The sequence below is a fragment of the Octopus sinensis genome, linkage group LG2 (genome assembly GCF_006345805.1).
Source record: "Octopus sinensis linkage group LG2, ASM634580v1, whole genome shotgun sequence".
Taxonomy (NCBI): Eukaryota; Metazoa; Mollusca; class Cephalopoda; order Octopoda; family Octopodidae; genus Octopus; species Octopus sinensis.
Genome location: NC_042998.1, coordinates 187,355,011 through 187,371,321, shown reverse-complemented (window position 1 = coordinate 187,371,321; position 16,311 = coordinate 187,355,011). Strand labels below are relative to the sequence as shown.

The window sequence follows — 16,311 nt, the reverse complement described above, 5'->3', positions numbered from 1 at the left end:
TTGTTTCTCTTAGACTAAAGAAATATTTCAGTTCTGAGCAAACAAAACAAACAACTTGTAGAATTCTCCATATTAATTGTATTAACTTCATTCAACTCATTTAGTGGTATCATTCCTCCTTTGAAAATACATAAGATTATTCCCATTCTTCCAGCTATATTTTGTCTAACCCTTCCACATTATTTCTACTTGTTAATTGAAGCTAGGCAATTATTTACACTTATGCCTTCTTACTTTTAACACTACGATGAGAGAGACTTTTTGTCTTTATGAACTCAAAACATTTGATAAAAAGAGTGAATGTGAGGGCTACAGAACAAATCTTTACAAGTTCTGAACAGAGATATTGCTCATTTTCTTTATTTTCATATCATACTTAAGTGGACTAATTACTGGTTTCAGACTAATTTAATACTGGTTTACAAGGTAGATGGGAGATCATATTTTTCTCTTCTAGATGGTATGAGTTGGTATGAATTGGCTATAAGTGGGAATCAAAATTGGGTTGTAGTCACAGTTTGCTAAACATTCTACTGTACTCAGCAGAACAGAGAAGTTAAACACTCTGTAATTGATATTAAGTTGCTTGCAAGCATTAATCCATTTTTGTTGTTTATAAATAAGCACAAATGGGAACAGTATAATCAAAACTGAAGAGTTCGTTACTGCATAAGCCAATGACAGGACCTCCTAACAACCACTCAGCCAGCTACAAAAGCAGCTGGATTTCCTCACATCAAATTCTACATCTTTAAAATGGTATACAGACAATATCATCCCAAATACACAGAAAAGCTGGAATGTCATGGCTGGAATACTTTTCATCATAAATCTACCCTGAGTTCCCATAGGATTGAATAGCAACAACAAATTAAATGTAGTGGTTTCTAATAAAGTGATCTTTGAACGAAAGAGGTGATAAATAAGAATTTGTTCTTAAAACTACATCTGTTTTCCTTGAACAAGTATGTATGCAAAGGAACTAAAATTGTAAACAATGCTAATGGTAACTTATCTCTGAAGATAAACTGAAATATTAAACCAAAATGTAAGGTCAATTACCAGCATAACATTAACTCTAGTGCATAAAGTATTGTTCTCAACTATCAATGGATGGAAAATCATATAAGGATTACATGACACAAGCCAAACAAACATATCTTTTCTTTTTTTATCAGGCTTCAAGATTGTTATTGTTATGAAATGATTATATTTACTTAGAGTAATTAGATAAACACTGTACATAAAAAAAGTGTGACTCATGTTTATCAATAACAAAAATATTTCTCAATCTTTCTCTCCTCCCTTTTCTCCTCTCATGCTTTCTGTCAATAAAAGGAAGCCAGAAGGACCTGCCATAATAGCACCCAAATCATTCCCAAACAACACACCACAGCCTAATAATGATAATTCTAATTTTGGCACAAGGCATAATAATAATAATAATAATAATAATAATAATAATAATAATAATAATAATAAATGCCCTGATGCAGTACCAGGCAGTGGCTCTCATGGCTTCTGATCTTAACTGATTAGAAGTGTTATCATGTACATTGTTTTGTCTTGGTATAAAAGATGGGCTACAGCAAATATTATGCTCAATACCACAGATTTGCTTGTCAGTTGTTTGACCTTAACCAGTTGAGCATGTCCCTTGGTGGCTGACGATATGTGCATCTCTGATCACGAGCAGAAGTAGCGGGGGAGCATCATAGCCATGTGTTGAGAGGGATTCTTTGGAGTTTGAATAATTCACCTCTGGAAACATGGGTGGTTCTTTCAACATCCTTAAACAACCCTTATTCAGGGACCTTTTGAGCGGGATGGGCTACTCAACCTGAAGAAATTTCTAACTGGGCCCCACCTGCAAGGTCATGTGCTGTTTATCATGATATGAGATCACCATGTCGCGCACATATGGTTGTGATGCATGTGCCTGGTGTACCCTTATCAGACTGGTAGTCATGATGGGTATATTGGGCTTCGTATATTTTACCCCAGTGTCACTTTGATGGCATGAACTGCTCTCTCACTCAATAATAATAACAATAATAATAATAATAGTGATTTAAAAAAACGTTTTAATAATAATAATAATACAAATCTAGCAGAAGCTTAGTTCTCAGATTCTGGCCTCCTTCACATACACTATATCATTGCTAACCATAAATAACACCCACAGTAAAACATCCAACTTGGTGTCACTTGAGGTCTCTGGGTGAGACTTGGAACAGCAATAATAACATAATATTAATAACCTCTTTCAACTATAGGCACAAGGCCTGAAATTTTGGGGGAAGGGACTAGTCAATTACATTGACCCCAGTGTGTGACTGGTACTTATTTCATCAACCCCAAAAAGATGAAAGGTGAAGTTGACCTCGGTGAAATTTGAACTCAGAATGTAAGGATGGGTAAAATGTTGCAAAGTATTTTGCCAGGCAGGCTTGGGATTCTGCCAGCTTGCTGCCTTAATGATAATGATAATAATAATAATAATAATAATAATAATAATCCTTTCTATTAGAGGAACAAGGTCTGAAATTTGGGTGAGGGGGACAGCCAATTACATTAACCCCAGTATTTCACTGGTACTTAATTTATCGACCCCAAAAGGATGAAAGTTGACCTCGGTGGAGTTTAAACTCAGAACTTGAAGACAGATAATATACTGCTAAGCATTTCGCCCGACGTGCTAACGATTCTGCCAGCCTTATTAATAATATGCATTACAGCATCAACCAATCACCATATTTTTGAAACAGCTGTAAAGAAATATCTTCATCTTGTAACTTAAATATATGTAACATCTCAATAAATGAATCATTGCCACCCATAATTGTTTATCCAGTTTTTGTGTAGGTGCGTACATGCACACACATTTTTATTAATATTTAGTAGAAACAACAGAGTGACTCAAGGTCTGAGAGTTTTAGGGATTGGCAGTCACCAAACTTGATAAGTGCCAATGTACAGAACTCTCAGATCTTGAGTCACTCTGCTGCTTCTGCTAGATATGAATAAAAGATATACATATACTCATATTTTGAGTTCAATTTTCCATGTTTGCATCAACACACACATGTAAGAGAGAGGGAGGAGGAGGGGGAGATTTATACTTACACAAAAGATGCACCCATAATTTACATGGAAACATTGGTTCAAAAGTTTTGTAATCCATATTTTTATCCTCATGTACAAGCCACACCCCTTGACATTTGTTATTGAAGTTGTTTGCAAAAATGGTTATTTATACACAAATATGGCATACAAACACATATACAAAACACACTGCTAACATCGCTTGAGCCTAGTATTAATGCTACTGCAAAATTATTATGTTACTTAAGTAATAGAACATTATACAGTTCCAAGTAAAAAAAATCATCTACTTGTTGACTAAGGACTTCTAGTACATCTACCAATTTGATCCACTATAAATCAATATCTCACTATATTTATGAGTTAATTGTTTGTTTGAAATGAGTACACTATATTAGATTCTTGCTAATTTGCTTCTTTCATATTGAGAAATGCAGTTTATTTGATGTGGCAAAACTTTTTGAATCCTTTCCTACTAACACCTTACTTTCAGATAGACTAATCATTAGCTATATTAACTCAATCCACTTTTCCGAGCTTCACACATTATTAAAAGTCTTAAACTTTTGTGAATGCTTCAAAACCTCAGAAAACCCTCCCGCATGCATAGTTTCTTACACAGACCAACATAAGTCTAGAGGGGTTACTTTTATCATTCTCATACATAGTTTTGAAGTATTCTAATTGATCTGCACCCCGCCAGTTAGTTTTCTCATTACCCATCAGGTAGTTGGAGAGAAAGAGAGTGTAAGATGCAGGAATTTCAAGGAATATACCCAATTCAGTTTGCATAATAGTTCAATATTCACAAAATAGTTCAGTTCACTATTATTATTACACTCACACATGCTGTTGTGACAATAATAGCAGATTTTAAGTTTTAAAGGCTGCAGTCAAAATAGTTCACAATATATACTGCTTGTCCGATATCAGCCTTTAATAAATCTTTACTTCATATTTTGCTTTTTCTGTGTTTTTTGCTTTTATGAAAAGCATGAAACTGAAGAAGTTTCCCAATAAATTTGTCAAATATATTTTTTTCTGGCTCCCCCCACCTTTTCGCTAAACATTTGAAAAGGAGCATAATCCATTTCTGAATTGTAGCCATTATATAATGCAAAGCTAACCATGAACAGTTATGAAAACAATGAGGATTAACTGAGGCCAAAAGATCACATGATTTTTGGGATACTACCAAAAGATCAAAAGAAAACATTTTTTTATTGATAAGAAAAATCTTCACAAAGAATCAATAGAATGGTCAGATAATTAAGAGAAGAATGGAAATATTTTGTTTATGATTGAAACTAAATATTAATGAAGGGGTGATAGAATAATGATTCAACAAGTAAAACAATATATTGGTCTCTTCACTGAAGTATAAAATGAAGAAGAAAAGCTATACATTTCTCAATAACAGTAAATCTAGAATTGGACGGAGAAGTTGCTATGCTCCATCACTAAGATACACTGATTTATTTGACAGTCATTTTACTCAACCATTACATGCAACCAAGAGCCATTGAAAGTCAGCTAACCTCATTATGGTTGAAACGTAGATATGTCCACTGTTAAACGACCCAATTGAGAGTTCTAAAGTTATTTTATAAATCTTTTTGAATAAATTAGAACATAATCAACCAAATAATTAGGATTAAAATGTGAACTGATGAAAGGAGAGAAGGAAAATGTCACTATGTATTGAAGATATCTCTGAGATATTTGAATGAAAATAAAGGCTTTAACAGCAGTTGAAAGCATCGCAATATAGTGCTGATTTCTTATGTAAACATATTTATAAAACTCAATCCGGCATGAAATATGTTTAAATATTTTGTCATGAGAATACAAACACAAGCTTGCAAAACAAACTTATAAACACTTCTCTGTGAAAATGGGTGATCCTTATGGGCAAAGAGTCACCATGTAAAGGGATGAATTGATTGATAATTTTGGGTATTTAGCACATAATGAAGCCTAAAATTTTCAGAGAAAACAGTTAAATAATAAAAAAAAATTAACAGTGAGTGATACTGAGAATGAGTTGGATCATAAGCAAGCAACAGCTTTAGATTTTATACAGGAATCAAAATTAGCTCACCAAATGCTAATTTATTATGCACACCACTTAAACAATACAAACATACAGCTGCCTCTTATTTCATAAATATATATATATATATGAAAATATTCTTCAATTTTAACTTCTTTATAGAAATCTGACAAGCTTTACTCAGCTCCAAAACATATTTTTGCCAATATTCTCAATGTTCTTTGGTCATAATCTAGGAGATAGGTACAGAATATATTTTTAAACCATGGTGCCGGGGTTACACTACATGCATGCTCACATGCATTCATATATAGATGCACAAACAATCACACAGTGAATGCACATGTATACGTGTAATGGATAGATTCAGATCAGAACAACTGAACAAGTATTTTGTATGATTGAATAACTTAGTGAATGAAGCCCTTCCTGCTATGGTGTAGGAGTAGCGTCTGCTTTCTAAATATGACAAAAAGATAAGGTAACCTCTACAGTATAGTTTGGACAATCACCCAACAACCTCTAGCACCTTTGTCACTGTTTCTATGGGTTGTGGCAGAATACTGGAAACAGTTTAGGCATGCTTTAGATATATAGGAAGTAGAAAATGAGATTGCACAAAGGTCATGCTTTTCTCCAGAGCATTAGCAACATAAAATAAGTAAAATAAAATACAAACAAGAATTGAAACTGTCCCGCATGTAGTTCACCAGAATCTTACCTTTACATATTTAGATTTCAGAAAAGGAAAAGTAAATTCTATTCCTATTCTTTCAGAAAGTTGTAGTGGAATAAATTAAGTGCATCAACCAGGAATCAAAGACAAATAAGAATCATCCTGCTGTCCCATACTCTACAGCAGTTACTATCAATAGGAAATTTTCTGTTTTTTGATATTCTTTCTTTTTTAAATCTCTTGTCACATCCCATTCTTGAACTCCAAGTCTGTTTACATTCAACATTACCAACACTCTCTCTTCTTTATTCTATCTAATTATTATAATGTCTTTACTATCTTATTCAAAATGTCTTCTTATATTTATTGACTATCTTTTCATCTGATAGTGAGGATGTGTACAGGATACAATTTATAACCTACCAAACAGAAACTCATCAATAATTAAATGTTTTTAGACCAGGGTTAGGTATTAACTAATAGAAGGAAGACAGAAGCAGGTGCTGTCAAACACTTCAAGAAGACACAGGTTTTAAAATCAGAGATAGAGAGAAAGAAGGAAGGAAAGAAAGAAATGGGTGGCCAAAGATATAGAAAGAGTATTAGCTAAAGCATTATGTAAGAAGAGTATGGAAACAAGTACAGCATAATGTGTGAAGTTCATATAAAACAAAGCTCTAAGATAATTTTGAAATAGTTTACGGAATGAGCTATTTAGTTGAAGGGAAGATACAAATTGTTTTAAAGAAAGCTTCATATTTACACATTATCAGCGTGGAAGCAAACAGTCGCTGTTGGTTGAGGGCTACAATGTAACAGAGGAAACAGTTGTGACAATTATATATAAATCTACAGTTTTAGTGAGCGCTTATAATGATGCTTATTGGTTTAAGTCTAAATGGTGAAAAATAGAGAATATATTAAAGCCCAAACAAAGTACATGCATTTTTGTCTGTTTCAGAGAGAGGGAGAGAGAAAGAAAGTGAACCTTGGAGTATGTGTATGTTTGAGGTACTTATGAATGAATTACAGCAAATCAAATGAAAGTAGCAGTTTTAAGGTTACACACACACACACACACACACACACACACACACAGAAATAAAAAAAAAAGAAAATGTAAGAGGAATTGATATAACATATTACTTGTGAGCAATTAAAACTCTTTAATATGCTTTAAACAACTTTTATCAATGATACCTAAGATTGTAAATGCCAGTACTCAAAGCAACTTGGAATTGTTTTCAATACCCAGACATTTACCTAATTTCAAATATTCTCACTTCATATATCTAGGAACAAACTAAATAGGTGCAGGCATGGCTGTGTCATTAAGAAGTTCACTCAAGTTGACCAATGCCTTGTGAGTGTAATTTGGTTGACAAAATTGTTGAGTGAATATATTCATGTACACAAAAATTTATGTCTTCATATTATTACCACTTGAGCAGTGGTGGTGTCTGTTGTGTTCCACATAATATATCCCACAATTTAACAATTCAATGTGTGAAACCAGTGGTATTTTATAAGGTACTATATAAAGTATCTCATTTAAAAATAAGGGTTGGATCAGGAAGGGCATCTGGTCATAGAATATTGCTTCAAGAGGTTACATTCAAACCATGCTGACATGGAAAAGTGAGTGTATAAAAGATGATGAAACTGCTATTCAGAAATTCTTCAACATAGGCTTGCATGATTCTTCAATACTTAGTCCAAGGCAAATGTTCCATAAGACTTAAGAAAAGGAGTTACAACAGGAGTAAAACGAAATCTGGAAAACTTAATCTCATTCTAACAACCTACTAATCCAGAAAGGTCTCTTCAAGATATGTCATTAATCGAATAGGATTAAATAGTAAATAATTGAATATTTCCATTCTCCTCATTTTTTATTTGAAGACAGCATGCTCTGCTGGATGTGCAGCATCAGTGTGTTTGTACGACAGAGTGTGCTTCAAGAGAAAAATTGGATATAAGAGGCATCAGATATAGTGTGCAAGAGAGAAGATTGTGCGGGTATGATCATGTGATGAAAATGGTTGAGGACAGCTGCATAAAGAAGTGCCAATCTCTTAATTGTGTAGGGGACTTGTGATCCAGGCAATTTGCTGTATTTGAGAAGACACATCAAGAGAAGTGGAATTGTGGTCATGCCCCTCCCCATATTCTCTGACCTCTGTCAAAATTTTCCCATCTCCCAACACCTGCTGCAGTCCCCATCCCCCCTCCACTCTCGTGTGCCTATCCACAAACTCTCCATGCCCTCTTGTGCTTCCTTACTCCCTCCCAGTCTCTACAATTTCCCTCACCATCACTAACTATAGTCATGTCTTCCCCCATCTCTAAACATATTCCCTCACAACTCTTATGGAACATCCCCTGCTACTCCCCTTGTACTACTTATACACCACCACTGTTCACTGTGGAGAGGTCCCAATACATCTCCAACACCACCAACTTCTCTTTCGTTGTATCTATCTTTCTAACACTTTCTCCTACCTTCCTTGTCCTACTGGAGTGGCCAAGTATTTCCTCTGTAATAAGACAAATATTTCTGTCCCCTCTATCATACTCTAACCTATTGCTTGGCACACAGCCACTTCCCTCAGTTTCTCTCCTTCCCTCTTTCAACCAAGAGACCTTTGTCTTGCAAGCTACTTAGTGCCGAGCCACATAAAAAGCACCTGTGCTGGTATCACATAAAAAGCACCTGTATTAGTGCCGTGTTAAAAACACCTGTGCATACTGTAAAATGATTTGCATTACAAAGGGCATCTAGCCATAGAAACCACACTAAAACTGACAATTGGAGCCTGCTGGCCAGCTCCTGTCAAACCCTCCAAGCCATACTAGCATGGAAAGTGTTAAATGATGGTGATGACAAATGTACAAAAGGAGAAGGTAGGTCCATCAATATTCCAGCACTGTACAGACACACAAAGCATTGCCATAAACAACTGCTAGACTAATTCATTGTTGCAGCCATGTAAATGTAATACAAAAGTATGCTAAAGATTGAACATAATCTCTTGTGGGCAAGAAATGTAAAATAAAGTTTATTCTTTTCTACACTAGGCACCAGGCCAGAAAATTGTTTTGGAGATGGTGCAGGTCATCCCATAAGTCCTGTCCGATTTTACCTTTTTCTTAAAATTGAATGAAATTTAATAGTATTTTTGGAATGTCTAATGGAATTAAAAATCATTTTTATGCATTTTTTGTACATATAAACTAATTAAACATTATTTTACAGAATAATAGAATTAAAATTTCTTCGATTGAAACCCTTTCTAACATAGAAGCATCCAAAGAGCATTTGAGGCACATAATGCTTTATAAGTACAAAAAAGGAAACTCTGCAGCCGAAGTGACTCAAAACATACACTCAGTTTATGGGAAAGAATGCTTGAATGAAAGAACTTGCAGAAGATGGTTTGCAAAATTCAGAAGTGGAGATTTCAACCTTGAAGATTGAACAGGACGACGTCCAGTTGAGTTTGATGATAAGCTCCTTGAGGCATTACTTGAAGAAAATCTTGCATTATCAGTTGAAGAATTGGCAATAAAGCTTAGTTCAAACCATACAATTGTTCATCATCTTCAACAACTTGGAAAGGTTCCTAAATTTGGAAAATGGGTGCCTCGTGAATTGTCCAAAAGCAACCGCAAATCCCAAGTTGACATCTGCTCTTCTCTCCATTCTCACGAACTCATTTCACTCTTTTTGGATAGACTTGAAACTGGTGATGAAAAATGGATCTTCTATCGAAATGTTAAACATCATAAACAGTGGCTTGGTAAAAGGGAAAAAGCTCAACCACAACCGAGAAGGGAACTTCATGGGAAAAAGGTTCTTCTCTCTATCTGGTGGGATTGCAAAGGAGTAATTCACTTTGAATTGTTACCACCTAATGCAACAATCAATGCTCAAGTCTACTCTTAGCAATTAGAGCATTTGAACCAAGCTTTGAAGAAAAAAAGACCCGCTTTAGTGAATCGAAAAGGAGTGATGTTTCATCAGGACAACAGTGCTTGCTGCTAAAAACTGGTCCAAGGTCAAAAATAAAAGCAAACTAACATACAATATATAAATGTTACTAATTCTATTGCACCTGGCAGGATTTGAATTCAGAATGTAGAGGAAAGCAACTAAATACCATTAAGTGTTTTATCTGGCATTGTACTGTTTCTGTAGTTCCATAAACTTATGTAAAATAGAATCTCTTCAATAATCTAATAGTAATTGAGAAAATTTAAACATGACAACCTAAATATAGGGTTGCTTACTTTATTTTTAACTATGTATTATTACCATCTAAAGACAGTCCAGTTTTTCTCACTTGGTCATGGATTTGATTTACTGGTCTTTCAAAATTGGTGTCAGAAGCTTCATAGCCAACTCTATCTCACTCTCTCTCTCCTATGCATTTACTTTTGCTGACCATGCTTAGTTACAGTAATCCCCAACAGCAGTGACATGTTTGTTAGCTACCGTTGAGATAATAGCTAGTTTTTGTGAATAGATTTTACCGCATAATAAAAGCCCCACACGCAAAGTTAAATTCTTCTACTCATGGCACATTAATATACACATAACTAGTACCTGTCACTATCCATTGCAAAACCATCAATTCTAACTGCCATCCCTACTTTATCATTTGTTTTACAGATTGACATTAATTTCCTAAATAAAAGGCCACAAAGTTATAGGAGACAGCTCTGAACTTGAATATTATAATATTCATATTTTTTAGGCTAAATATTTAAATATTAAATTATTAGTTCAAAACTTTATATATATTCCAAGTTTATGAGGTAATTACATTTCTGAATAATGAAATACAGTTTATATTCACAAGCTGTTTGTTCTTCATCAGCTTTCAATAAGACTCCCTGCTTCAAAATTAGAACTTATCCAGTATTTCTATATCTTAGACAAAAGAGGTAGAGCAGGGCCCACTACCTTCAGCAGAGAATCCAGGGCTGTGGAAAGAAAAGGAAGATGAAACAGTAACTCATGAAGTAGCAGACCAAGGAATTGAATTTGCTCAGGCCGGAGACCTGGTCCTCTTGCTTGTAACAGAAAGGATTCCACTGAGGGCCTAGTGGTGCTACAATGGGAAATGAATTAAACCATTACTCAAGAGCAGGCATACTTCAGTTGATAGGCTTCTTCACAATTTCCTTTCTCGTAATTTCACTTACAAGGTTTGGATAAATCTGAGACTATGGTGCAAAACATTTGTTTCAAGTGTAGCACAGCAAGATCAAACATGTAATTATAAAGCAAAGGCTTTAACTACATGGCATGCCTGTAGTTAAAGTTGTTGCTAAAACATCAAATAATATATCAATTTTACACAATACACATCTGTGTCTTCAGTTTTATTGGGCTACCAATCTTATTTTAAATATGCTCAGTCCTGTAGTTATAAATTAAATATTCTAATCTGAAATTATTAAAACTGAGTAAAACATTGTTCATCACAAATATAACTTCTGAATAAAAATATTTTCATTTCAATGTTTTAAGTTGTTCTTAAATAACTCGAGAGAAATAAGATTTTATTTAAATATGTGCTCTTGAAAACAGCTAAATTGTTATGGTGATGATGATGATAAAGAGGAGGTTGACAGATTTGTCAGCTTGGATGGAGAGGAGGGAATCTATAAAACAGTTGTTTCTTTATGAATGAAAAAAAACACACAAGTTCAACTTTCCCTCTTTTTTTACTGATTGAGGAAGGTTATTGATAAAAACTGTAAATACCAGCTTAAAATGTCACCTCTGATTCAAAGAGGAAATTATTTATACAAAAAAAAAAAGAAAAAAGAAAACACTTTTAAATGACAAAAGATTGAGAAGTGTCAATTTAATTAGATACATTTTATTTCAGTTACTAATATTAGCAAAATTATCACTTCCCTTGATATTATTGCAAGACATTTTGAAAGCAATCTATTTACAAACTTCTAAGCTAAAATTTAATTTACCCTTTTTATTTATTTATTTATTTGTTTGTTTTGCTTTTCCAAAAAGTTTATAGTCTTTGAACATTTAGAGATCCAGTTGTTGTATACAGCAATTTTATAAATAAAGCTTACATACTGAGGATTGTTATTTACGAACTCTCAGATATGTTTCAAAAGAAAAAATATGTGGAGCAAAAACAGCAAAATTACATTATCTTGGTACTACTGAAGAGACTGGCACCTCTTCAAAAGCAACTAAAAGTTAGGTGCAGTAGCTGCCACCATTCAGTAGATGATGCAACAGCTTACACCCAAATGGTAATGCAGCCATCAATATATATTTAAATTTGCACTATTTCAGCAAGGAAGCTATATGAGATAGGTACAAAGAATTAAAATAATAATGAGTTCTTGAATTGGCACAAGGCCACAATTACATGGATGCTTGACTGGTAGTTATTTCATTAATCCAGAAACGAAGAGACAAAATAAAACTGCAAGACTTTTTGTCCTGTATTTCATCAGTGTTGCCATATACGGCCTTCATACAACATCAACAGTAACAATATGTTTTAGATTTGTTTAAAAAGATGGAAAAAGGGAAGCAAGATTATTAAGTCTTGGTAGTATGACACAGATTTGTACTTTTAGAAAAGAACTAAAATCTAGTCAGGTGCAGAAACAATTATTATTCAGTAGACTAAATAATAGGATTATCCCAAGCAATGTTGGAACCGATGAAGATGTCTCTACAGTCACTCAACTTAGTAAAAATAGAGTCCAATTTCCCTCATTTTACATTCTACCATCTTAAAAAATGAAAGCTACACTTGATAGTCTAATCATAACTTAATTAGACCCAAGAAAATAATATGTCTTTTTAAAATAGGATGGCCATAACCAAAACACATTTCATCATAGGTCTTCTCAATCAGGGTAAACCTAAGACTAAACATGCTTTTTTTCCCCATTTTTATAGTGCATTAATTAAAAAAGCTACACTAGAAATGCTAATTCCTGGTATCATCAACCCATAAATGCCCCCATTCTACCTAAACTACTCACAAACCTTATTCAATGAACACAAAACACATCATTCTAAATACTGTTGACATCAGAAAAGCATTTAACTCCATTCCCTCTGCTGATTTCTAAACAAATATTGAACACATCCTTAAACAAGATAAAACAAGTCAGAGAGTGAGCTTCTCTGTAGTAATTTGATAAGCTAGAAATAGCAGTGAAATTATACCCCACCATCTTAAATCAAGAAGACATTGGACAACATAGTCCCTGATATACAAAAAAGATAGGATGGTCATGGTTGGAATGCCTTTGATCATAAGCCTGCTGCATCAGTGCTGATCAACAATAAAAAGAACACAAAACATTGGCTGCCAAATTCTTCCCAATGTTGCCAACTTATGTAGAAAACAATAACAATACCTTGAGAATTTGTAGTTTCCCAAAAGGAACCACAAAAATCCATCTTGTTACCCACTCTTTTTAACTGATAAGTAATTCTCATCAAGCATATACACAACCTTAGACAGGAGCAACATGAAATAAAATACCTTGTTCAAGGACACATTGTGCTGCCTAGTCCACAAATCAAACCCACAATTTTGTTCTCGGGTTCAAATCCCAAACCACTAGGCAAGAACACTTTCACAAAGCAAATGAAACTAAACAGAGAAAATGCAGCTTGCTCAGATGGCAACATGGCACTCCAATAAATCATTGTCAAAGTGTACAGGGAGATCTTCAATGAGTCCGAGATTTATATATTTGGAGCTTAAGATACTTAGTACCTATTTCTTGAACCAAACACCTATGTGCCAAATCAAGGCTGGTTAGGGATGCAATGACAAAAGTAATAAATACAAAATAAAAAGTTGCAGTGAAAATTAATTCCTTAATTCTGAATTAAAGTTTATATATTAACAATGTTATAAAACTTACATATATTTTCTAAACAAGTACAGACAAAAGTTACAATAGATAAATAACAGCAGTGCACAAAAACCAGAAGTAAACACTAATTCATAAACAATTGCTTTTATGTGTAGATATCTGTACACTTAATAATGAGATAAACAGACATAATACATAATTTATTTTCAAAATTAAATCAAATATATATAGTTTATGATCTCTATTCATAAGGAAATTCTTATTCGAAATGATAAAAACTATGAAAGAAAAGTTCTGATTTCCTTGATGTTGTTCTTTGGTGCTTGATAAAAAGAAAATTTTCATTCCACTGCTTGGCACCTTGGGTAAACCTCTTCTGCTATAGCTGCAGGCTGACCAAAAGTCTTGCGAGTGGATTTGGCAAACAGAAACTGAAAGAAGCTCATTGTGTGTGTGTGTGTGTGTGTCTTTGTGCATGTGTTTTTCCTCTACCACTACTTGATAACAGGTGTTGGTGTGTCTATATACCCATAACTTAATGGCTCAACAAAAGAGACCAATGGAATAAGTACCAGGCTTAAAAAAAATAAGTGCCAGGATCAAGTGATTGGCTAAAAATATTTCAAGGTAGTGCCCCAGTCTAATGACTGAAAAAGCAGCAGAGTTATTGAATAATTGTACTTCATTAGACTTGAGGAAACATAGGCTGTGGAATTAGCTATGCACCATTCATGTGTCCATAGCTTACACTGGGTACATCATATGAAGTTTTTACCCATGCCTTTTCTACAGATCGAGCAGGACCATCTACCTGAAGGGGGTTGTGATTTGACAACTCAGACTTTGGTTTTGGCCAGGTTAACACTAAGGCCCTTCGAGTCTAGACCTTGCTTCCACACCCTAAACTTCATCTCCAGTTCTGGCAGTGACTTGGCTATTAGAGCAAGGTCATCAGCATAGAGGAGCTCGCAGGAGCAGCCTGTCTTGAATTCCTCTGTTATTGCCTGGAGGACTATAATGAATAAGAGTGGGATGAGGACTGATCCTTGGTGAACCCCAACTTCTACTCAGAATTCTTCACTACACTCGTTGCCCACCCTCACACCTTACTGACAGCATCCCTGTACAAAGCTTTTACAGCTCTTACCAGCCACTTGTCTATCCCCAGTTTCCGCATTGACCACCAGATATTGCTTCTTAAAGAACATCATAGAATAAAGAGATTTCCACCCAGCATGATTGCAAGTTCTACTCCAAACCAGGTCTGGTCTATATCTGCCAGGTACTTGTCCACAGTCCTCAATCAGATCTTGACAGATTTGCCTTGTATTTTATTCAATCTCTCTGGTTTTTTCATGAGCACACAAAACATGGCCAAGTACCTGCCATTTCACAGTGGTGGTATCCAGCAAGTAACTTAGCCTGACTCTTTCCATAACTTCACTCATAATATAGTTGGGCCAAGATATCCTTAGTACGGCCCTGTGGAAGACATCAGTAGTAGTTCTACAGATTCTGCTAGTCTTTTCCCCATCTTGCAGCCACAAGTTGTCATCACCATGATGATGTATATAAGCAGAGTTTGGTTGGAGGAGGAATTGGATCATAAAAGCTTCAGGATTAGGAAAACAGCAGCATTTTTGCCAAGACTCTTCTCTATATTACTTTCTGCTGCTGCACCTCATCAATAATTATCACTTCTGTCTTTTCATTGCTGATCTGAAGAACAATCTTTGAGCTGTTGTTACTGAGACTGGTGACCATGTCTTGCATTACCACAGATATGGCACTAAGGAAGCCTAAAACATCAGCAAAGTGAAGGTCTACAAGTCTTTCCTATTTCTATTTGGTTTCATATGCTGGATCCTCCATAGCACAAAAAAAAAAAGGGAAGACACTACACATCCTTAACACACTCCTCTGATAATGTCAATCTTCTCCAAGTTCCCAGAGATTACCTGTGCATCTTCTTAAGAGCCTTCTTGAAGTTGATGAAGCTGACCAAAAGTGGCTGCTGGAACTCACAACTCAGCTTGATTATGTTACAAAATGCAAGGATTTTCTCACTGCACAACCTGAATCCCACCAGTTCCTCTGATAAACGTCATCAACCACTTACTTCAGACAAGAGACACTGTAGAACACTTTGGCAGAAACACACTGCATGGATATTCTTAGCCAGTTGTTGCAATTGCTTAGATCTTTTCTCTCCTGTAAATCTATTATCATCTTGTCATTCTAGGCTGCAACCACATGTAGACATTTCCAATTATCTGTCTACCTATAAACATGCATACATGCATATAATTCACTCTGTTTTTGTCAAGCTGAATCAAGAGTAGAAGGGTTGTGAAGTGAACTTCTTAACCACCCAGTAATCTCTGCTTTCAAAGATATGATAGTATACATATTACACTCAGCAAGAAATATCCAATTACATCCAATTATAAATTAAATGAAATGAAAACATGTCTGAGCTGAAATTAATCAGTGGCATCATCATACAGGACATAACTCACCAGTAAATTGTAATTGCTTTCAGTGACACAAACACAGGTAATTGGGCTTTTAAACTAGTTAAGTTTAC

General features: G+C 34.7%; 1 protein-coding gene across 6 annotated transcripts in view; it reads right to left on the bottom strand.

The window, feature by feature from the left end:
* LOC115223308 (ceramide transfer protein) overlaps positions 1-16,311 on the bottom strand; it is a 111,387-nt gene that overhangs the window by 27,938 nt on the left and 67,138 nt on the right. For 4 of the 6 annotated variants that reach the window (XM_029793822.2, XM_029793838.2, XM_029793854.2 and 1 more), the window contains one exon: positions 6,598-6,639. The exons of the other annotated variants lie outside the window; for them this stretch is intronic. In XM_029793822.2, coding sequence (XP_029649682.1) covers positions 6,598-6,639 — 42 coding nt within the window. The remainder of the gene's footprint in view (positions 1-6,597; positions 6,640-16,311) is intronic. 6 annotated transcript variants of the gene reach the window in all.